At 37.9% G+C, this 20,551-nt stretch overlaps 1 protein-coding gene across 3 annotated transcripts in view; it reads right to left on the reverse strand.

Annotated features, from left to right (window-relative positions):
* The window catches only part of csgalnact1a (chondroitin sulfate N-acetylgalactosaminyltransferase 1a), a 93,383-nt gene that overhangs the window by 31,327 nt on the left and 41,505 nt on the right, over positions 1-20,551 (reverse strand). For all 3 annotated transcript variants that reach the window (XM_062031238.1, XM_062031237.1, XM_062031236.1), the window contains 2 exons: positions 12,901-13,117; positions 457-558 (listed from right to left, as the gene is read on the reverse strand). In XM_062031238.1, the coding sequence (XP_061887222.1) occupies positions 457-558; positions 12,901-13,117 (319 nt within the window). The remainder of the gene's footprint in view (positions 1-456; positions 559-12,900; positions 13,118-20,551) is intronic.

Raw genomic sequence — 20,551 nt, forward strand, 5'->3', positions numbered from 1 at the left:
CTTGTGGTTTACATAACATGTAATTTGGCTTCTTTGGTCAAAATTGTGCATAGATTTTGTTTTACAGACCATCTTCGAGTCGCTTTCTGACTGTCTCTTCAGAATGCGCCGTTTTGTGGGCGGTCCAATTTACGTGCCATACTTTTGCAAATCATTATTTGCTATTTAAAGCATTTTTAGACCAAAAACATAGTTGTTGATAATCAGTTGTATATCAAAAAAGTCAATTGCAAGTTCATGCACATAAGAGCAGTTAACAGCCACTCTGATAGGAGGCATATTAGCATTGTATCTGTTTAGTATGCAGTGATATAAAAAATGTATTACGGCCCCCAGATATATTAACGAGCAGTCCAAATTCTTTGTTTGGCGACATCATCGCTTTTTTTTCCTCCTCATGCAATTTGCAATGCACTTGGCTTTAAATCCAGGGTGAGTTGTTGGATTCCGACTCACCTCGCCGTGTTTTCCAGAATGCTGCGGACTTCGTTCATCTGCTCTTTCCCGAAATACACCACTGTAAGATGGACTCGGCCATCCTGGCGTATACAGACTTCCCTACATGTAAACACACAACACAAACACACACACAGAAAAAACACATGAATACTAATTGAACTCAAGGGAGTAACAACAGTTTGATTTGCAACTATTGGACATTAGTCAGAATCAGAAAATTTACTGCAATGGAATCAATAACAAAATACCCTATTGACCCTAAAATAAGACGTTCCTGATTATAAGACAACAGCTCTTTTTCCAGTGTAGTTTTTTGACATAATCAAAGACAAAATAGACTAAACTAATCTTTGAACAAACACGTGTTCACAATATCAGTTGAGGGTGGAAAAAAGTTTTATCCTATTGTCTCAAATATAAAACAACCCATTTTAGGTCAAATATTTAACAAAACGCTAATATTTTTAAATAATTATCATTAAAATAACAACTGTCAGATTGCAATAAAAAAAAGAATACTACATTTCATAGATGGTCGACAGCTGTTTGATGTATTATCCTATCGATCCAAATATAATACGACACATTTTTGGAAAAACATTTTATACAAAGTTCATAATTTTTTTTTTAAAATATAACATTTACATAACATTGAAATATATAACACGTTGCAGATAGCACTAACATGGATACACTTAACTAGTGTCTATATTTTTGATTTTTTTTTCTCTCAATATCATGCAATAAAAAAGGATATTTCTTAGCTGCTTTGTTTTCCTTTATTGATCACCATTATCTTAAAATTTGCCCCCACTGTAACTGCTTTGTTAGTTGCTAGTTTGCACCATCTTAAACATTCTAAATGTGTGAGCGTGCGTTTGTGTGTGTGTGTGTGTACGAATGCTAGCGGCCCCACAGAGACAAAGACAGTGGATGACTGACAAGAGTGTTCGCTCCATTTCTTTCATTCCGCTATAGATAGCTCAAAAAGTTACTGACGGGTTTTCATCCAACTTTCAGAAAATGTCAGAAATGGGATAAGGAACAAGTCATTACATTTTGGGGCGGATCTGGATCATTTCTACTATATTAGTTTATGTTAACGTTACAAGCTTCAACCTCTGTGTGTGTGTGAGTGGATGCCAGTGGCCCCGCCTCCACCTACAGAGACAAAGACAGTGGATGACTGACAGAGGGGTTTATTTTATTTCGCTATAGATAGCTCAAAAAGTTATGGGCGGATTTTCATCTAACTTTCAGGAAATGTCAGACATGGCAAAAGGAACAAGTGATTAGATTTTGGGGCTGATCCGGATACAGGTCTGCTTACGAATGCTTTTCTAGTTAAAATGGTATATAGTTGCTGGTCAATAAAAAAAACATGTAATTTTGTATCGTAATGTTCAAATTCTGGCTGAAAAAACATTTACTTAACTCTGCATATGACAACTGAAAGTTTTTTATTTAATTTTAATTGATTTATTTCATTTTTGTAATTCTTTTTTCACCCTCTTGTATTTTTATGTATCTGTAAAGACCTTTGAATTGCCTTGCATATAAATTGTTCTCTACAAATACAATTGTAGCTAACTAGTAACTATTTAACTAACAACTTATTTGTATTAACCCCAACAAATGATTGTATCAAACATTTTAAATGATAGTTTTTCTGATTATATGTTTAATTGGAACTTTTTATTCTCGCCTGGTACACACTGGCATCATGACGGCATTGTTTACTAGATACCTTGGCAAGGCAAGGCAAGGCAACTTTATTTGTATAGCGCTTTTCATACACAAGGCAGACTCAAAGTGCTTCACAGACAACAAAGTGAAATGAAAGAAAATAAAAGCAAAATTAAAATGCAGACAATAAAAATAAAAACAGTGCAGACGTTAAAAGTTAAAAGATTAAAAGATTTAGCTAAAAGCTAAGGTGAACATAAAAGTCTTCAGTCTAGTTTTAAAAGTAGTGAGAGTTGGGGAGAGTCTGACATCTTCAGGAAGTTTATTCCAGCTATTTGTTGCATAGTGACTGAATGATGCTCTCCCTTGATTTGAGTTTACTCTTGGAACCGCTAACAGATTGGTCTCAGAAGATCTTAGTGATCTAGAGGGCTTATATAGTGGGAGCATATCAGTGATATACTTGGGCCCTAGACCATGTAGTGATTTATATGTGAGCAGGAGGATTTTGAAATCAATTCTCTGATGTACAGGGAGCCAATGTAAGGATTTAAGAATTGGTGTAATGTGCTCACATTTTTTGGTCTTTGTTAGAACTCTAGCAGCAGCGTTCTGAACAAGCTGTAGCTGCCTGACAGTTTTTTTGGGAAGACCTGCAAGTAGACCATTACAATAGTCTAGCCTACTGGTAATAAAGGCATGTACAAGTTTTTCAAAGTCTTGAGCTGACATGAGCCCTCTAAGTCTTTTTACATTTTTGAGGTGATAGTAGGCCGATTTTGTTACTGATTTGATGTGACTGTCGAAATGTAAATCAGAATCTAAAATAACCCCAAGGTTTCTGGCTTTATTTGAGGTTTTCAGGGACAGTGATTGAAGGTGTTGGATGACTTTAAACCTTTCTTTTTTAGCACCAAAAACAATTATCTCAGTTTTATCTTCATTTAGTTCACCTTTATACAATTTAGCAGCTTTAAAGCGGCCAGTTTAAGTTCCAGAATGCCCAGACACCAGGCAGGGAATTTTGTCTATTCATAGAAACATGTTAAATATATCACGTACATGCTGAAAATGCTCAACTCTCTGACCGGCTTTTAAGACAGAAAAATTAACCACCTTTCAACCTTATGTAGAACTAATTCAATCTTCAAACAAGGTCAAGCGTTTGCTGGGCAACAACCAAACATTGTTTCATCTACAGACTACAATGTTGTCAAATTAATTTCTTGAAGCAGAATTATGTACATCACACTGTTTTAGATAAAAGAGTCTCAATTAAACAGCCCCTAGGCATTTAACTAGCATATTTATATAAGCAAGCACGAGGGAGAAATTCTCATAAAACCCAAATGGATTTGAAAAAACTTGTGAAGAGGAGCCGTCATGAAAGATACATTCGTCCCGGTCTGTGTCTAAACGCTGGCATCTTTGGAGGCAAATTGATTTTGGCCGAGATCTGAAGAGGAGGCAGCTTTTTAATCATTCATCATAAAAAAGCAACCACATTTTCTGCAGGCTCTTTGTGTGGATGTACGTTTGTAGATCCAGAGCTTATTTCTAAATTTCTGCACGTATTTGTTCATATAAACCAGTGTTTTTCAACCTTTTTTGAGCCAAGGCACATTTTTTTCATAAAAAAAAAACACGGAGGCACGCCACCAGCAGAAAAGGTTAAAAAAATGAAACTCCACCAGGTTGTCATGCCTTATTTTGAATTTGTTGTTGTTTCCTGTGTGTAGTGCTTTAGTTTCTGTCTTGCGCTGTTATTTTGGGGACCCTTCCTGTTTTGTTGGTGTTCTCCTGTAGCAGCTTCACGCCTTCCTTTGAGTGCTATTGCCCGCACCTGCTTTGTTTTCACAATTAAGACTATTTAAATTGTGCGTACGCTATCCTTCTTTGTGGGGACACTGTTGATTGTCATGTCATGTACGGATGTACTTTGTGGACGCCGTCTCCGCTCCACACGCTGTAAGTTTTTGCTGTCGTCCAGCATTCTGTTTTTGTTTACTTTGTAGTCAGTTCAGTTTTACTTTTGTTTTGCATAGTCATCCCCTATGCTTCAGTGCCTTTTCCTAGCGGGGATTGCCTTTTGTTCATTTTTGGTTTAAGCGATACATACCTTTTACATACCAAAAAACTTTGAAAAACACTGCACTAGACAACAGCACAGTATTATAATTATTGATTTGCAAAAAATATTTTTTGGACAGATTAGGTGAAGTTGCATAATTTCCCACGGCACACCAGACAATATCTTACGGCACGTGCCGCGGCACAGTGATTGAAAAACACTGATATAAGCACATGATAAACACAAACACACACGTGTTCAATGTGGATTAGAGTAAAGTGTTGCCTCAGCTGCTCTTTCAAGTAAGCAAACTTAATGCTGTGTTGTTGTATATTAACTGACGCTTTCTGCCCCCCGAGGGCTTTTTAACAAGCTGAAACAGTGCAACTAAGCAGTATTTACTAACCAAAAAGAGATGTGATGAGCAACAGCACCGGTGGCCATACATCACTGACTTTACAAGAGGGTAAGGTGGGGGTTTGACGCTGACAGATCACAGCGGCGACATGTTTGTCAGCTAGCTAGTTGAATTTTGACAGCACAATTTCTTCCCAGCACTTTGATTTGACAATTTTCCCCAGAGCAATAAAAATAACTAAAAATAGTCTGTTCCAGAGTGTTACCACCATAATGACCACATTTTGTTAAAAAAAAAAAGAAAAAGGATTATTGTAGATTATTAATTCTGAATAATTCTAAATTATTCTGCAATTTTTTATATTATGAATATTATGAAACAAAATAAATACAATTAAATAAAAACAAAATAAATTTGTATTTCTTATAAAAATACACATAATGTATTAATTTAATAAAGATATACATTTTTTTAAATAATTTAATAAAGATTAAAAAAATACTTATTATTGTGAAATGACTTTAATTTCCAATCTGTGACATCGTACTTGTTTGTGTTGTGTTCAATTTACATCGAAAGTGGGAAGTTGGAGCTGGTAATGATGTCACACCCGAGACATTTACGATGTCGGAAACCAAAGTGGCCACATCCACGAAAGCTATTTTTGCGCTTGTCTTGTCTGAATATAAAACAACTTATGTGAAAATATGGACTCTTTCTGGAACCCTCCAACACGGTGGATGAAAAGGAAACACAGATGCTATTGCTAGCGACGTACAGCGTATATACCGCATGAAATAAATGCAGTTTAAACTACAGTCACATTACCTAAAATAAATGTACAACAATACATTGTATATGACTGATTCACTGTGACAAAAATTAATCAGAAGTGCAAATAACGGAGATTATAGAAGCGGACAGCCATGTTTACATCCAGAGCAGCCATTTTTGAAACCAACTTGGGTGTGGTGAGAATGCCCCGACTTTCCGAGCTGAAAATACAACCTCTAGGGGCATTCCAGTTGAAATTCCGACTAGGAACTCAGAAATTCCAGCTTCCCATTACAAATGGAAGGCACCATTAGAGCTATTAATGCAGACAACTCATTGGTGAAAAAGTATTTGTGGCGCTCCCTATAGGTTGTGGACAATGTTTCCAACTTGGCGATTTTCTCTGCAAATCCAGCGACTTTCCAACTCCTCTTAGCTGCCGTATTTTTCAGAGTATAAGTCGCACCGGCCGATAGGGATGATACTCGAAACCGGTTTTCTCGGTTGTTCGATAAAAAAAGAACCGAGTCCTCGGACTCGAATCCCTTTTTGAGAACTGGTACCCGTTATCGAGACCACTATAGTAAAGAAAAGAGTTGGTTCTTTATTCGAATCCCTCGGACCGAATCCCGTCCCGACCAGAAATGCTCCGTGTGACATCACAAGAAATCAGTCATGTAGCTCAGTCATTAGGCTCAGATAGCGAAAGCAGGAAAAAAATGGACGGGAAAAAGCGCTCCAAGGTGTAATAAAGTTCAAAACAAAAGGTATAATCCAATGAATAACTTTACTGAGAGATTTTAGCAGGGTAAAACACATGACGAACACTTTTACCACCAACCGGAAACATAGCAACCAGGCTAGCAACGCACCTCCTTTACGGCAGCTGTCGCAACGTTCTTAAAACAACCGCAGCACATACATATATGACATCTCCCTTTTTTAACTTTTGTTTTTCTTTCCTTGTAAACAAAACAAAATCACACTGTAGATGTGTTGTTTGTCTAATTATAAATAATGCAGACGAGGCGTGTTGGCTGAGTTCTTGACGTTTACTTTCACAGCGTGGCAACATGCAACACTTTTCGGGGCTACCGCGCATGCTCGTAACTCCCGTTGCATGCTGGGTAGTGTAGTTGTTATATTCTCTAGCTCATAACATTTTTCCCCCATAAAGAAATAATGTTAACTCAATAAAGTGTATTTCTTTTTTTAGCTTTAACTTTTCATTTTTTAGCATTGTAACCACATTTGCAAACAACTTTTCTCTTCATAGAATTTTCTTTCAATAAAGAAATAAAGTGCAAAAATGTCAAAGCATCATAACAAACAGTTATGTCAAATAGCAGCAGAAGTGCACTTTTTGGAGAGCTGTATTATTTTCAGTATTGTGCCCAAGGGACTGATTTTATTTAACACTATATTATTATTTATACACCTATAGTGATCACAGAGACAGGTTGTTTTTGTGTTACTGTATATATTTGTTTTTCTGAAAAAATCCCACTTAATATACTTTGGGTAACAACAGTCAATATTTATTTATTTTATTGTATTTTTTTAGGTGGGTAACAGTCAATATTTATTTATTTATTAGACTTTATTTTTTTCTTATATAATAAAAGTGAGCTTTTGTTAAACCAAATATTGTGTTTTTTTCCCATATACAACAACCTATCTGGACTCGATAAGAGAATTGATAAGGAATCGGTTCGATAAGAGGATTCGATAATAGGCTCGAACTCGATAATTCCTTATCAAACATCATCCCTACCGGCCGAAAATGCATAATAAAGGAGGAAAAAAACATATATAAGTCACATTTTTGGGGGAAATTTATTTGATAAAACCCAACACCAAGAATAGACATTTGAAAGGCAATTTAAAATAAATAACAGGCTGAATAAGTGTACGTTATATGACGCATAAATAACCAACTGAGAACGTGCCTGGTATGTTAACGTAACATATTATGGTAAGAGTCATTCAAATAACTACCGTAATTTCCGGACTATAAGCCGCACCTGACTATAAGCCGCACCAGCTAAATTTAGGGGAACATACAGATTGCTCCATATATAAGCCGCACCCGACTATAAGCCGCAGGGTTTTGATGTGTAATTACCGTAGTATATAGGGGTTCCTGCTACCACGGAGGGGATTGTCGGGACAGAGATGACTGTTTGGGAACGCAAAGCGTCCCATTTATTAACAATAAATCTTTCAATCATTCAATCAAACTTTCACATCTTTGACATGGCGAACAGCATTCGTGCAGAGTACAAATAATACAACGGTGCAAAGTAATACAAAGTGCTCACCTGTACGTTATCAAAATAACCAGCCTACCGGTATATGAAAAGTCAGTCTTTAATCATTGTGTCATCGTCTTCCTCCTGCGTACTAAAACCACCGAAATCCTCTTCGTCGGTGTCGGAGAAGAACAGGCCGTAAATAAGCCGCACCCTTGTATAAGCCGCAGGGACCAGAACGAGGGGAAAAAGTAGCGGCTTATAGTCCGGAAATTACGGTATAACATATAGAACATGCTATACGTTTACCAAACAATCTGTCACTCCTAATCGCTAAATCCCATGAAATCTTATACGTCTCGTCTCTTACGTGAATGAGCTAAATAATAGTATTTGATATTTTACGGTAATGCTTTAATAATTTCACACATAAGTCGCTCCAGAGTATAAGTCGCACCCCCGGCCAAACTATGAAAAAAACTGCGACTTATAGTCCGAAAAATACGGTACTTTTTTTCTCAAAAGCGACTAGCGACAATTATAGCAAATTTTTCCGGATATTTTAGAGCAGAGGTGTCAAACTCATTTTAGCCCAATCTATTCCCACGTGGGCCGGACGGGATAAATCATTGCGTAACAACTTCAAAAATACAACTATAAACATATTGTTTTCTTTGATTTTATAGAATAGAACACGCACATTCTGAAAATGTACATCTGACAAATAATCCTCTCGACAAAACACTTCAAGTTAGGTGAACATTCTGAGGAAAAAAATGGTGCAGCTGTAAAAGCACCATGAAGAACACAACGAACTTAGACTTCATCTCAGTCTATCTACAAATATATTCAACTTTATGTCACAGCCCATCTAGGATTCAACAAAAAACTAAATAAAGCATAAATAAAAACTCTTCTATGTATAAATTCCAAATATCAATCCTGTGTTAACTCAACAAACCATACAAACTGGGGTAGAAACTATTCAAGAGGGTTGAGTTACTCCCTGCCTTCTAGGCATCACTGTGTAACAATAGGAAAAATAGAAGCTGTGCAATGTGTGAACAATTTCAATAAAAACTTAAAAGACTGACAGTATTGCAGAAAATCACACACTGTTCACTTTCTTTAAATTTGCATAGAAGACAATAATATTCACAGAACTATATCAATGTGCAGTCAGTGTCTCATGCAGCATTTTAAGTGGGGTTACCAATAGTTTAATTTACTCCTGTTAGTTTTACGTTGGGTCGAGGGGGAGGAGTCGCAGCCCCACTTTATCGTGTACCTCTTGCTTTGTAATCTTGCTTGCTATGAACTATTTGCTTGCCTCACATAATTACTATTGCGACATCCAGTGGACACATTTAGAACAGCAGTTTATTTAATCTAAAAATGCATCTCAATTTTACACTTAGAAAACTCATCTTGCGGGCTGGATGTAGAAATAAATGTAAATGAAAATTATTCTTCACTGTCATGTCACGTAAAATAAATCACTGTTCATGTTAATGAGCAAGTTAAGTGATTCGGTTTGTTTGTGAACGTCACAACCCTGCATTCTTTTGATCTAATTTAATACAAACTAAGAAAAAACAGACATTTATTTGTAGTTCTAATCAAAATGAGCATAATTTAAAAACTCCTGCAATGTTATTCCTCTGTCCTACAGTGGCAACTGCTATTTATTATGCAAATGAGGCAATGATGTCGACTTTTAGGATAGCCAATTGCTACTTTCCACCCTGAGGAGTTGGCAACACTGGTCGTGGAAGACATGCCAGCATACATGTAGTACAAATACTCTCAAAGTTTTATAATCGGTACACACATGTTCAATGACTTAAGGGCAATTAGTTGCAGCTGCAAAGACGTTTTGTTGATAGCGACCTTGTTTTTCCGTCAATCTTGCTAAAATGTTATATTCGTGTGCTTGTCAGTCTCTTAAAGGCCTACTGAAACCCACTACTACCGACCACGCAGTCTGATAGTTTATATATCAATGAGGAAATCTTAACATTGCAACACATGCCAATACGGCCGGGTTAGATTAGTAAAGTGCAATTTTAAATTTTCCGCGAAATATCCTGCTGAAAACGTCTTGGTATGATGACGTTTGCGCGTGACGTCACGGATTGTAGCGGACATTTTGGGACAGCATTGTGGCCAGCTATTAAGTCGTCTGTTTTTATCGCAAAATTCCACAGTATTCTGGACATCTGTGTTGGTGAATCTTTTGCAATTAGTTTAATGAACAATGGAGATAGCAAAGAAGAAAGCCGTAGCTGGGAAGCGGTGTATTAGCGGCCGGCTGCAGCAACACAAACACGTAGCGCCTACGTCGTAGCCGGTGTTTCATTGTTTACATTCCCGAACGATGACAGTCAAGCTTTACCATTGGCCTGTGGAGAACTGGGACAACATAGACTCTTACCAGGAGGACTTTGAGTTGGATACGCATGCTTGTGGAGATGGGACAACAGAGACTCTTACCAGGAGGACTTTGAGTTAGATACGCGCAACCGTGAGTACGCAGCTGCGGCTTCCAAACATTTGATCGCTTGCCTGTGCGTGCGTGCCGCTATGTGCATGTCATGTACGTAACTTTGGGGAAATATATGTGCTGTATGAACTTTGGGGAGGTGAACGGTACTTTGGGCTGTGGGATTGAGTGTGTTGTGTGGGTGTTTGATTTGTATTGGCGGGTTATATGGACGGGAGGGGGGAGGTGTTTGTTATGTGGGATTAATTTTTGGCATATTAAATATAAACCTGGTTGTGTTGTGGCTAATAGAGTATATATATGTCTTGTGTTTATTTACTGTTTTAGTCATTCCCAGCTAAATATCAGGTCCCACCCACCTCTCACAGCATCTTCCCTATCTAAATCGCTTCCACTGCCCCCTAGTCCTTCACTCTCACTTTCCTCATCCACAAATCTTTCATCCTCGCTCAAATTAATGGGAAAATCGTCGCTTTCTCGGTCCGAATCGCTCTCGCTGCTTGTGGCCATGATTGTAAACAATGTGCAGATGTGAGGAGCTCTACAACCTGTGACGTCACGCTACTTCCGGTACAGGCAAGGCTTTTTTATCAGCGACCAAAAGTTGCGAACTTTATCGTCGATGTTCTCTACTAAATCCTTTCAGCAAAAATATGGCAATATCGCGAAATGATCAAGTATGACACATAGAATGGATCTGCTATCCCCGTTTAAATAATAAAATCTCATTTCAGTAGGCCTTTAAAAGGGTGCTCCAAATTTTGTGGTGATTCGATGAAAAACCCTTCAGTTACTGTAATAGTTTTGTAGCAATTATTAAAACTGTGTGAGAAACTTCAAGTCAAAACTTTGGTATTTTATAACAGCGCCAAAATGTGTTGTATTTGTCAGGAAAACAGAACGCACAGTAGAGGTGCTGTCACATACACTGTATTGCCAAAAGTATTTGGCCACCCATCCAAATGATCAGAATCAGGTGTCCTAGTCTCTTGGTCCGGCCACAGGTGTATAAAATCAAGCACTTAGGCATGGAGACTGTTTCTACAAACATTTGTGAAAGAATGGGCCGCTCTCAGGAGCTCAGTGATTTCCAGCGTGGAACTGTCATAGGATGTCACCTGTGCAACAAATCCAGTCCTGAAATTTCCTCTCTCCTAAATATTCCAAATTCAACTGTCGGCTTTATTATTAGAAAATGGAAGAGTTTGGGAACAACAGCAACTCAGCCACGAAGTGGTAGGCCACATAAACTGACAGAGAGGGGTCAGCGGATGCTGAAGCGCATAGTGCAAAGAGGTCGCCGACTTTCTGCACAGTAAGTAGTTACAGAGCTCCGAATTTCATGTGACCTTCCAATTAGCCCACATACAGTACGCAGAGAGCTTCATGGAATGGGTTTCCATGGCCAAACAGCTGCATCTAAGCCGTACATCACAAAGTCCAATGCAAAGCGTCGGATGCAGTGGTGTAAAGCACGTCGCTACTGGACTCTAGAGCAGTGGAGAAGCCTTCTCTGGAGTTATGAATCACGCTTTTCCATCTGGCAATCTGATGGACGAGTCTGGGGTTAGAGGTTGCCAGGAGAACGGTACATTTCAGACTGCATTGTGCCGAGTGTGAAATTTGGTGGAGGAGAAATTATGGTGTGTGGTTGTTTTTCAGGAGTTGGGTTTGGCCCCTTAGTTCCAGTGAAATGCTCCAGGATACCAAAACATTTTGGACAATTCCATGCTCCCAACCTTGTGGAAACAGTTTAGAGCGAGCCCCTTCCTCTTCCAACATGACTGTGCACCGATGCACAAAGCAAGATCCATAAAGACATGGATGACAGAGTCTGGTGTGGATGAACTTGACTGGCCTGCACAGAGTCCTGACCTGAACCCGATAGAACACCTTTGGGATGAATTAGAACGGAAACTGAGAGCCAGGCCTTCTCCACCAACTTCAGTGTGTGACCTCACCAATGCGCTTTTGGAAGAATGGTCGAAAATTCCTATAAACACACTCCACAACCTTGTGGACAGCCTTCCCAGAAGAGTTGAATCTGTAATAGCTGCAAAAGGTGGACCGACATCATATTGAACCCTATGGGTTAGGAATGGGATGGCACTTCAAGTTCATATGTGAGTCAAGGCAGGTGGCCAAATACTTTTGGCAATATAATGTAGATTCTCCCACTATACTGACTATTTTTGCTTTTTCGTTTTTTTTAATATTTGTTTTTAACATGTTGTCATGTATTAGTTTGTGGGGGTAATGTGTTTGATTTTGGAAAGCAAGAAGTGAGAGGATGTTTCAACACTGCGTAAGTACTGTAGTCTTGTGCAACAATATTTCTTAACTTGAATAGCACACACACTAATAGCTGTAAGTTGTTGAATTATTTTTAGCATATTAGCCTGGAGATGATATTTAGCGGATAAACTGAGCTCTGCTGTGGACATGCAATGACAAAAATGAACTGCTCTTTCCTTACTCCTATTATTTTAATCTGTCCCAGTTTTGTTTCTATTGAGATTTTTAACGAAGCCACCGTAAAATGCATGAACTGATAACGTGTGGAATTGAAGTATACAATGGTGGCTAGAAATAGAAAACAGGAAGGAAAAAAAAGAAAACAAGCTCTGTGCTGGTAATTCTAATGCTAATCTCCCCTGCTCTGTTTTAATCCCTCATTAAAATGTAAAACTAGGCTTGAGAAACAAACAATATTGTTTTTCTGAGTTTGCTCCAAGACGAGAGAAGGCCTCTTGGGAGACAATTGTGGCTTTTTTTTTTAAAATAGGGAGGCGCCCACCTGAAATGGTGCATGAACCGCTTGAACTTGTCAGTGCGGCGATACAGCGGCACGACGATGTTGACAACCACGTGGCCCGTGTCCACCCTCTCGTTTTTCACCTTCATCAGCGGTCCAAAGGGCCGGAAGAGGACCATGCGTCGGAATTCGTGACTGTAGTCCCCTCGGAAGGTCAGTTCATACAGTGTGCCTTTGTCCTTCTCTATGCGCGTGATGCCTGTGCACGGGATGCAAAAACACACAAAACTTGTGACCAAACAACATTACATATTTTTGTGATAGTTATTTTTAATACAGGCTGACAGCCTTGTGGCTGTGGGATTTTATTCCATTTTTATTTTACTGGAATAATCATCTTGGGAGAAGTGTGTATGTTTCAACCAGTTTATTAACACTCTACGTGTTGTCACAAAAGAAAATAATTTTTTCATGTATAAAATACAATATAGGTCTTTATCCGCCATGACTAAAAAAAAATATGGTAACACTTTATTCACCATTAATTAGTTGCTTATTAAAGTAACAAAGACTTAATTTAGAGTTATTTGGACACTAGGGGAACATATAAGGGTTAGTGTTAAGGTTAGGGTTACTAATAAGCAATAATTCTGAGGTTATTGAGGGACGACTCTTAGTTAATGGCTTACTGGTTGTGTAATAAGGCCATGCAGAATAAGGCATTAATAAGTACTTAATAATGACTAATTAAGAGCCAATATGTTACTAATGTGTACCCCATACTAAAGTGTTACCAAAAATATTCATAAACTGATAACATATGGTGAAAACTGTAAATATTAGATTCATATATCTCAAGAAATTCACATCAATATGCAGTTAAAATAGGGCTGCAATTATTTTGGTACTTGAAAAATCTATGATTAGTTTAGGGGTCCCCAAAATGTTTGACTCGGGGGCCGCATTGGGTTAAAACAATTTGGCCGGGGGCCGGGCTTCATCTGTGTGTGTGTAATATATATATATATATATATATATATATATATATATATATATATATATATATATATATATATATATATATATATATATATATATATATATACATATATATAATATTTCTCACGCACTAATTGACTGAAAGAGTGCACACTTGATGTCACGTTATCGATGGAAAAATGCATGTTTAGACAATAAGATTTGCCTGAGTGGCTAGGAGACACCAAGAGTAACAAGTGGTAGAAAATGGATTAACATTTAAATCACAATAATGATTCCCGAGCGCGGCCACCGCTGCTGCTCACTGCTCCCCTCACCTCCCAGGGGGTGAAGATGGGGATGGGTCGAATGCAGAGGATATTTTCACCACACCTAGTGTGTGTGTGTGACTATTGTGGGACTGTAACTTAACTTTTAGAAAGGACAGATTTAAAAAAAAAAAAATGACAAAAAAATTTTTTTTTAAAAACATGGGACTTCCCGCGGGCCGTAGTTTGGGGACCCCTGGATTTGTTGTTTCGATTAATCGTATAAAACACACTTTATTGTACATTATCATGTCTCTGTGTTTTGTCGCATGTTCTTGCACCTGGTCCTCTCTCTCTCTCCCCACAGTATGGCGTGCTGCAGGCTCAAGGCCTCAGGGCACACCTGACAATAATTAGTGGGCCACTATTTAACTGATCAGGTTCAGCTGTGTGTGGCTGGGAAGAAAAGCCTTGGTCGACGGAAGGCGGAAGTAAACCAAGAGCGGTGGCTAAACACGTGAGAGTATCCAAATCTTCTTGGCGGTTGTGCATAAAATGTTTTGTGACTGGATCGAGATGGAAGGGGATAGTGACGGGATGTATGAGGAAGGTATGGACGTGGATAGGACTAGAGGGGAGAAAGGAAAGAAGGGGAGCGGAGGGCATGAAGGAAAGTCGAGTGCTAAAAGAGCCCATGAAGAAGATGAAGAAGTAGAAAAAAGGAAAAAGACTATGGAAGATAATTATAGGATTATATATACATTTAAATCAAGTCAAGACATGAATGACATAAGTTTAATGACACTGGTTAAGGGGTTAAAGAAGGACATTGGAGAGGTGGACATAGCGAAGGTGCTTAGGGACGGGCGACTTTTCATTAAATGCAAAAATGGAGAGCAAAAAAGTAAAGCAATGCGGTTGCAAAAACTGTGCAATAAGATAATAAAGGAAAAAATCGAAGTGGGAGAACGAAAGGGGGCAAGAGGAGTAGTGACAGGAATTCCAAGAGGTGAAAATTTAGAAGAATTGAAAAGACAAATAAAAGATGTTGACAAGAATGATGGCATATAGAAATGGAGAAAAGATGGAGAGCGAATCAGTATTAGTACAGTTTGTCGAGGAAGTCCTCCCGCAGAGAATCATGATTGGGTTTTTAAGCTTTTATGTTAGAGCTTACGTCCCACCCCCAGTACGCTGCTTCAAGTGCCAACGCTATGGGCACATAGCCAGTGTGTGTCATGCTAAGTTGAGATGTGGAAGGTGTGGAGGGGAGCATGAATATGGACAATGTGGAGATAATGATCTGGTCAAATGTTGTAACTGTGGCGGGAATCACACAGCAGCGTATGGGGGATGTGTCATTAGGAAACAGGCAACAGAAGTACAGCAAATCAAAGTAGAAAGAAATATTACATACGCAGAGGCAGTTAAAGTAAGAAATCAAGAAAGTGCAGAACAAGATAGAAGTGAGAATAGTTCAGAACGAGACAGAAGTGGCAATAGTTCAAGTAATACAAAACAAGAGGCAACAAATACAGGACTTTCTATGGACAAGCTAGTTGTGTTCCTGGCATATGTCATAAACTGTACAGAACAGGCAAGAAATAAAACTGAGAAGATCAAAATAATGGTCAAAGCAGCAGCAAAGTTCTTAAATTTAAAAGAACTATCTTGGGAACAGGTACAAGGTGAACTACAGAGAGTAGACGAGACAGAGTCATGTTACCACAATCCAACGCCATGTTAATTATTCAGTGGAATGCCAGAAGTTTAGTAGCAAACGGACAGGAACTAAAGGGATATATTAATGATATGAAAAATAAACCAAATAAAATATGTATTCAAGAAACCTGGCTGAAGCCAAAATTGAGCTTTATAATAAAAGGATACGTAACAATACGTAAAGATAGGAATGATGGGCAAGGAGGAGGATGTGCCATATTTATTAAAGAAGACATGCATTATATAATATTAAAAGAAAAACAAGAACTAGAAAAAGTAGGGGTAGAAGTATGGAATAATAAAGAAAGATACAAAGTGCAAAACTTCTATAATCCGTGCAAGAAATTACAAATTCATCAACTAGAAAAAATAGTCGAGCACTGGAGTGGCAATATCATTTGGTGTGGTGACTTTAATGCACATAGCACAATGTGGGGTGAAAGGGATGACTGGAATGGGGAAACATTGGAAGCATTTTTGGAGGAAAAAGAACTGGTGTGTGTGAATGATGGGTCAGGAACAAGATTAGATGTAGTTACGGGTAAAGAAACAGCAATAGATTTAACACTGGTGTCACAAGGGTTAGCAGGAAAGGTAGAGTGGGAAGTAAATAAAGACAGCACTATAGGAAGTGATCACTACCCAATCTTCATTCACATAAACATAAACCAAAGGACAGAAAGCACTAAAAAAGAAGGAAGATGGAAGTATAATCACGGTGATTGGGGACAATTTAGGGAAAGTACCGACATGACATTAAAGGAAGTGGATATAAATCAAGATATTGAACAACTAAATACAGATATTACAAAGTGCATAATAGAAGCAGCCAAAAAAAGCATACCAAGGAGTAGTATAGGGAAAAGAAGGAAGATAGTGTCGTGGTGGACACAAGCGTGCACAGACGCAATAAAAGAACGGAATAGAGCATTTAGAATATTGAGAAGAACACATAATTTCCAAGATATGATCCAATATAAAAGGCACCAAGCTAAAGTAAGGTACGTTATTAAAAAGACAAAAAAACACTATTGGAGAACGTTTTGTGAATCATTAAATAGAACTACTCCTTTAGGCCAAGTGTGGGGAATGATCAAGAAAATGTCAGGGATCAGAAGTGAACATAAAAATCATGTGATGAAAGATGGGACACGGTGTGTGGTAGAAAATAAAGAAAAAGCAGAACTTTTAGCAAAGACATTTGTTAAAGTGCACAGTAATGATAATTTGAGAAATGTAGAAAAACAAAAGAGAGAAGAAACAATTAGTTTAAATATTGGGGAATTGGTGGAAGACAATGATAATAGTTTAACCAACACTATAGATATGAAATTTTCTTTGAATGAAATGGTTCGAATATTGAAAAAGGTTAAAAATACAACACCAGGAAAAGACCAGGTGAGTTATCAGATGATCAAAAACTTAAGCAGCATTGACAAAGAAGTGGTCTTGAAATTATATAATAGGATATATGAAGAAGGGAAATTACCAGCAGAGTGGAAAGAAGCTGTAATAATTCCGATATGCAAACCAGGGAAAGACCCGGAAGAGGCAGGTAATTATAGGCCGATAGCATTGACCTCAAATTTGGGTAAAGTAATGGAAAAAATGATTAATGAAAGACTAGTGTATTATTTAGAGTCAAAAGAAATAATAAAAAACTACCAAAGTGGATTTCGCAAAGCAAGAAACACAAACGACCCAGCAGTGCAGCTGGAAGAGGAAATTAGAAAGGGACAAATAAATAAAGAAAGTATAATTGCAGTATTTTTTGATATAGAGAAAGCTTATGATATGTTGTGGAAACAGGGGTTGCTGATAAAACTAAATATAATTGGGATTAGAGGGAAAATGTATAGATGGATAAAAGACTTCTTAACAAGTAGAAAAATATTAGTAAAAATAGAGAATGAATACAGCAGAGTATATGAAGTGGAAAATGGGACCCCGCAAGGGCGTATAATAAGTCCAGTATTATTTTCAATAATGATAAATGAAGTTTTTAGTGAAGTGGAAGGATTAGTGGATGTGGCACTGTTTGCTGACGATGGAGTGATGTGGAAGAGAGGTAGAAATACTAATCATATAGAAAAGAAGATTCAAAAAGCGGTAAATAAAGTTCAAGAATGGGGAACGGCGTGGGGTTTAAGATTCTCTGTTGGAAAGGCAAAAGTCATACATTTTACAAAGAGGAAAGTACAAAACAAGATCCAAATTAAACTCTATGGAGAAAATATAGAAGAGGTACAAGTATTTAAATATTTGGGTATATGGTTTGATAAAAATATTAACTGGTCAACCCACATCAGCAAAATAGTGGAGAAAAGTAAAAAGGTGTTAAATGTAATGAGGGCTTTGAGGGGTAAAGACTGGGGGGCTGATAGGCAGACATTGAAAGCAATATACATCAGTTTAATACGATCTGTTATTGATTATGGATGCATTATTTATCAATCTGCTGCAAAAACATTACTTGGGAAAATAGACAGGATCCAATCACAGGCTTTAAGATTATGTTGTGGAGCTACTAAATCAACCCCAGTTGCAGCATTACAAGTAGAGATGAATGAAAAACCTTTAGATATGAGGAGAGCTCAACTGTCAGAAGTTTATTGGGCAAACTTAAAAGGGTCCAAGCAAGGACATCCAACCCATCAAGTACTATTAAACTGCCAAGAAAAAGAGAAGAAAAAAATGAATAGTTTTGGGTGGATAATAGGAGACAGATGTAATAAAGTTCAAATTGATAATATTAAAGTTAGCCCTACAGTACAAATCCCTGCAATACCACCGTGGATGTATGAAAACCCAAATGTAAACATGCAATTACTAAAGAATAGAAATTTAAATAGTTACCAGATAGAACAATGGATTGAGGAAATGTTTTTAGACAACATCATGGTGTACACAGATGCATCAAAAACTATAAATAATAAGGTAGGAGCAGCAGCTGTTATTCCACAAGGAAACATAGTATTAAATAAAAGAATTAGTGATAAATTATCTGTTTTTACGGGAGAATTGGTAGCAATTTATATGGCAATTAATTGGATAGAAGAAAATAAAGCAAGAAAAGCAGTCGTGTGCTCGGACTCCAGCAGTGCATTGACTAGCATAAAAAACATAGTGTCAGAAACAAGACAAGATTTAGTTTATTAAATAGTTCAGGCAGTCTACAGAATAAATAAAGCGGGAGGTGTGGTAACATTTATTTGGGTTCCTGCTCATGTAGGAGTTGAGGGGAACGAATTAGCTGATAAGTACGCAAAACAAGCAACCACTAAAACAGAAGTAAACATGGAGATTAAGCACAGTAAAGAAGAAGTGAAGAACATCATTAAGATAGAACACAATAAAAAGTGGCAGGATAATTGGAATAAGGAAACAAAAGGTAGAGAGTATTACAAAGTCCAGAGGAGAGTAGGTGTAATGAGAGGAGGCAATAGAAATAGGAAGGAAGAAGACATTATTACTAGAATGAGATTAAGACATACATATCTAAATAGTTCATTGAAATTGATGGGGAAACATGCTACAGGACTGTGTGATTCTTGCCAACAGATAGAAAATGCAAGACATGTTTTAATACATTGTAGAAAATATAATAGAGAAAGGGAAATACTGGGAAATAAGTTAGCGAAAGAGAATATTAGGTTAGCAGTGGAAGATATATTAGGATTGCACTCAGAACACACAGGTTATAAAGCAATACACACATTTTTTAAAAACACTGGGTTAAATAAAAGAATTTAGAGAATCCACCTCGATCCACACTCCATTACAGTAGGTGGCGGTAATGCTCACCACAAGGTTGCTTGCCAACCGCCATAAAATCACAAGAAGAAGAAGAAGATGTGTGTGGCTGGATCTTTTGTTTGCCGTGCTCAAAGCTCTTCCAAGACGATTTCCATATTACTCTGCGGCTTGCCAGGTCTGCCCGAGATTACTTCCTAGCTCAGACCTGGGCAAGCTAAGGCCCGTGGGCTGCATGCGGCCCGTTAAGCTTTTCAATCTGGCCCGCCGGACATTCCCAAATATTTTTTTTTTATCTTTAAGATGGAAACTGTAGCTGCCATTATGATTTGCAGTGATGTTTTCAAATGACCGTAAGTCTTGAACTATACAAAGTATTTCAATGGTTGGAATCTGTGCTTTTGCATGATATACATGCATTTGACCCATCACCCTTGATCACCCCCTGGGAGGTGAGGGGCGCAGTGGGCAGCAGCGGTGGTCGCGCCCGGGAATCATTTTTGGTGATTTATCCCCCAATTCCAACCCTTGATGCTGAGTGCCAAGCAGGGAGGTAATGGGTCCCATTTTTATAATCTTTGGTATGACTCAGCCGGGGTTTGAACTCACAACCTACCGATCTCAGGGCGGACACTCTAACACTATAGGCCCCTGAGTAGGTTTGTCACAATTCTGTTGTCAAGCTAACAATCTCGCTTAGAACAAATTGTTTTGAAAATACAGAACATTGGTTAATTGTGTCTATTTGTTCACCCAGAAACACCATTTCCAATTTTGTGAGTTTTTTAAATTTTTATCCAAAAAACAAAAACCCAGACTTTTACATTGTTCGCAACTACATAACTTAATTAGATTGGGAACAATCTTGCTTGGAAGAAATCTTTTTAAAAATACAAAAAATGGTCAAACTTGTGTCCATTCCTCCACTTGATAATGTGTGACATAGACACAATTTTAAATTTTGTGAGTTA

This window comes from Entelurus aequoreus, linkage group LG21 (assembly GCF_033978785.1).
Source record: "Entelurus aequoreus isolate RoL-2023_Sb linkage group LG21, RoL_Eaeq_v1.1, whole genome shotgun sequence".
In the NCBI taxonomy this organism is placed as follows: Eukaryota; Metazoa; Chordata; class Actinopteri; order Syngnathiformes; family Syngnathidae; genus Entelurus; species Entelurus aequoreus.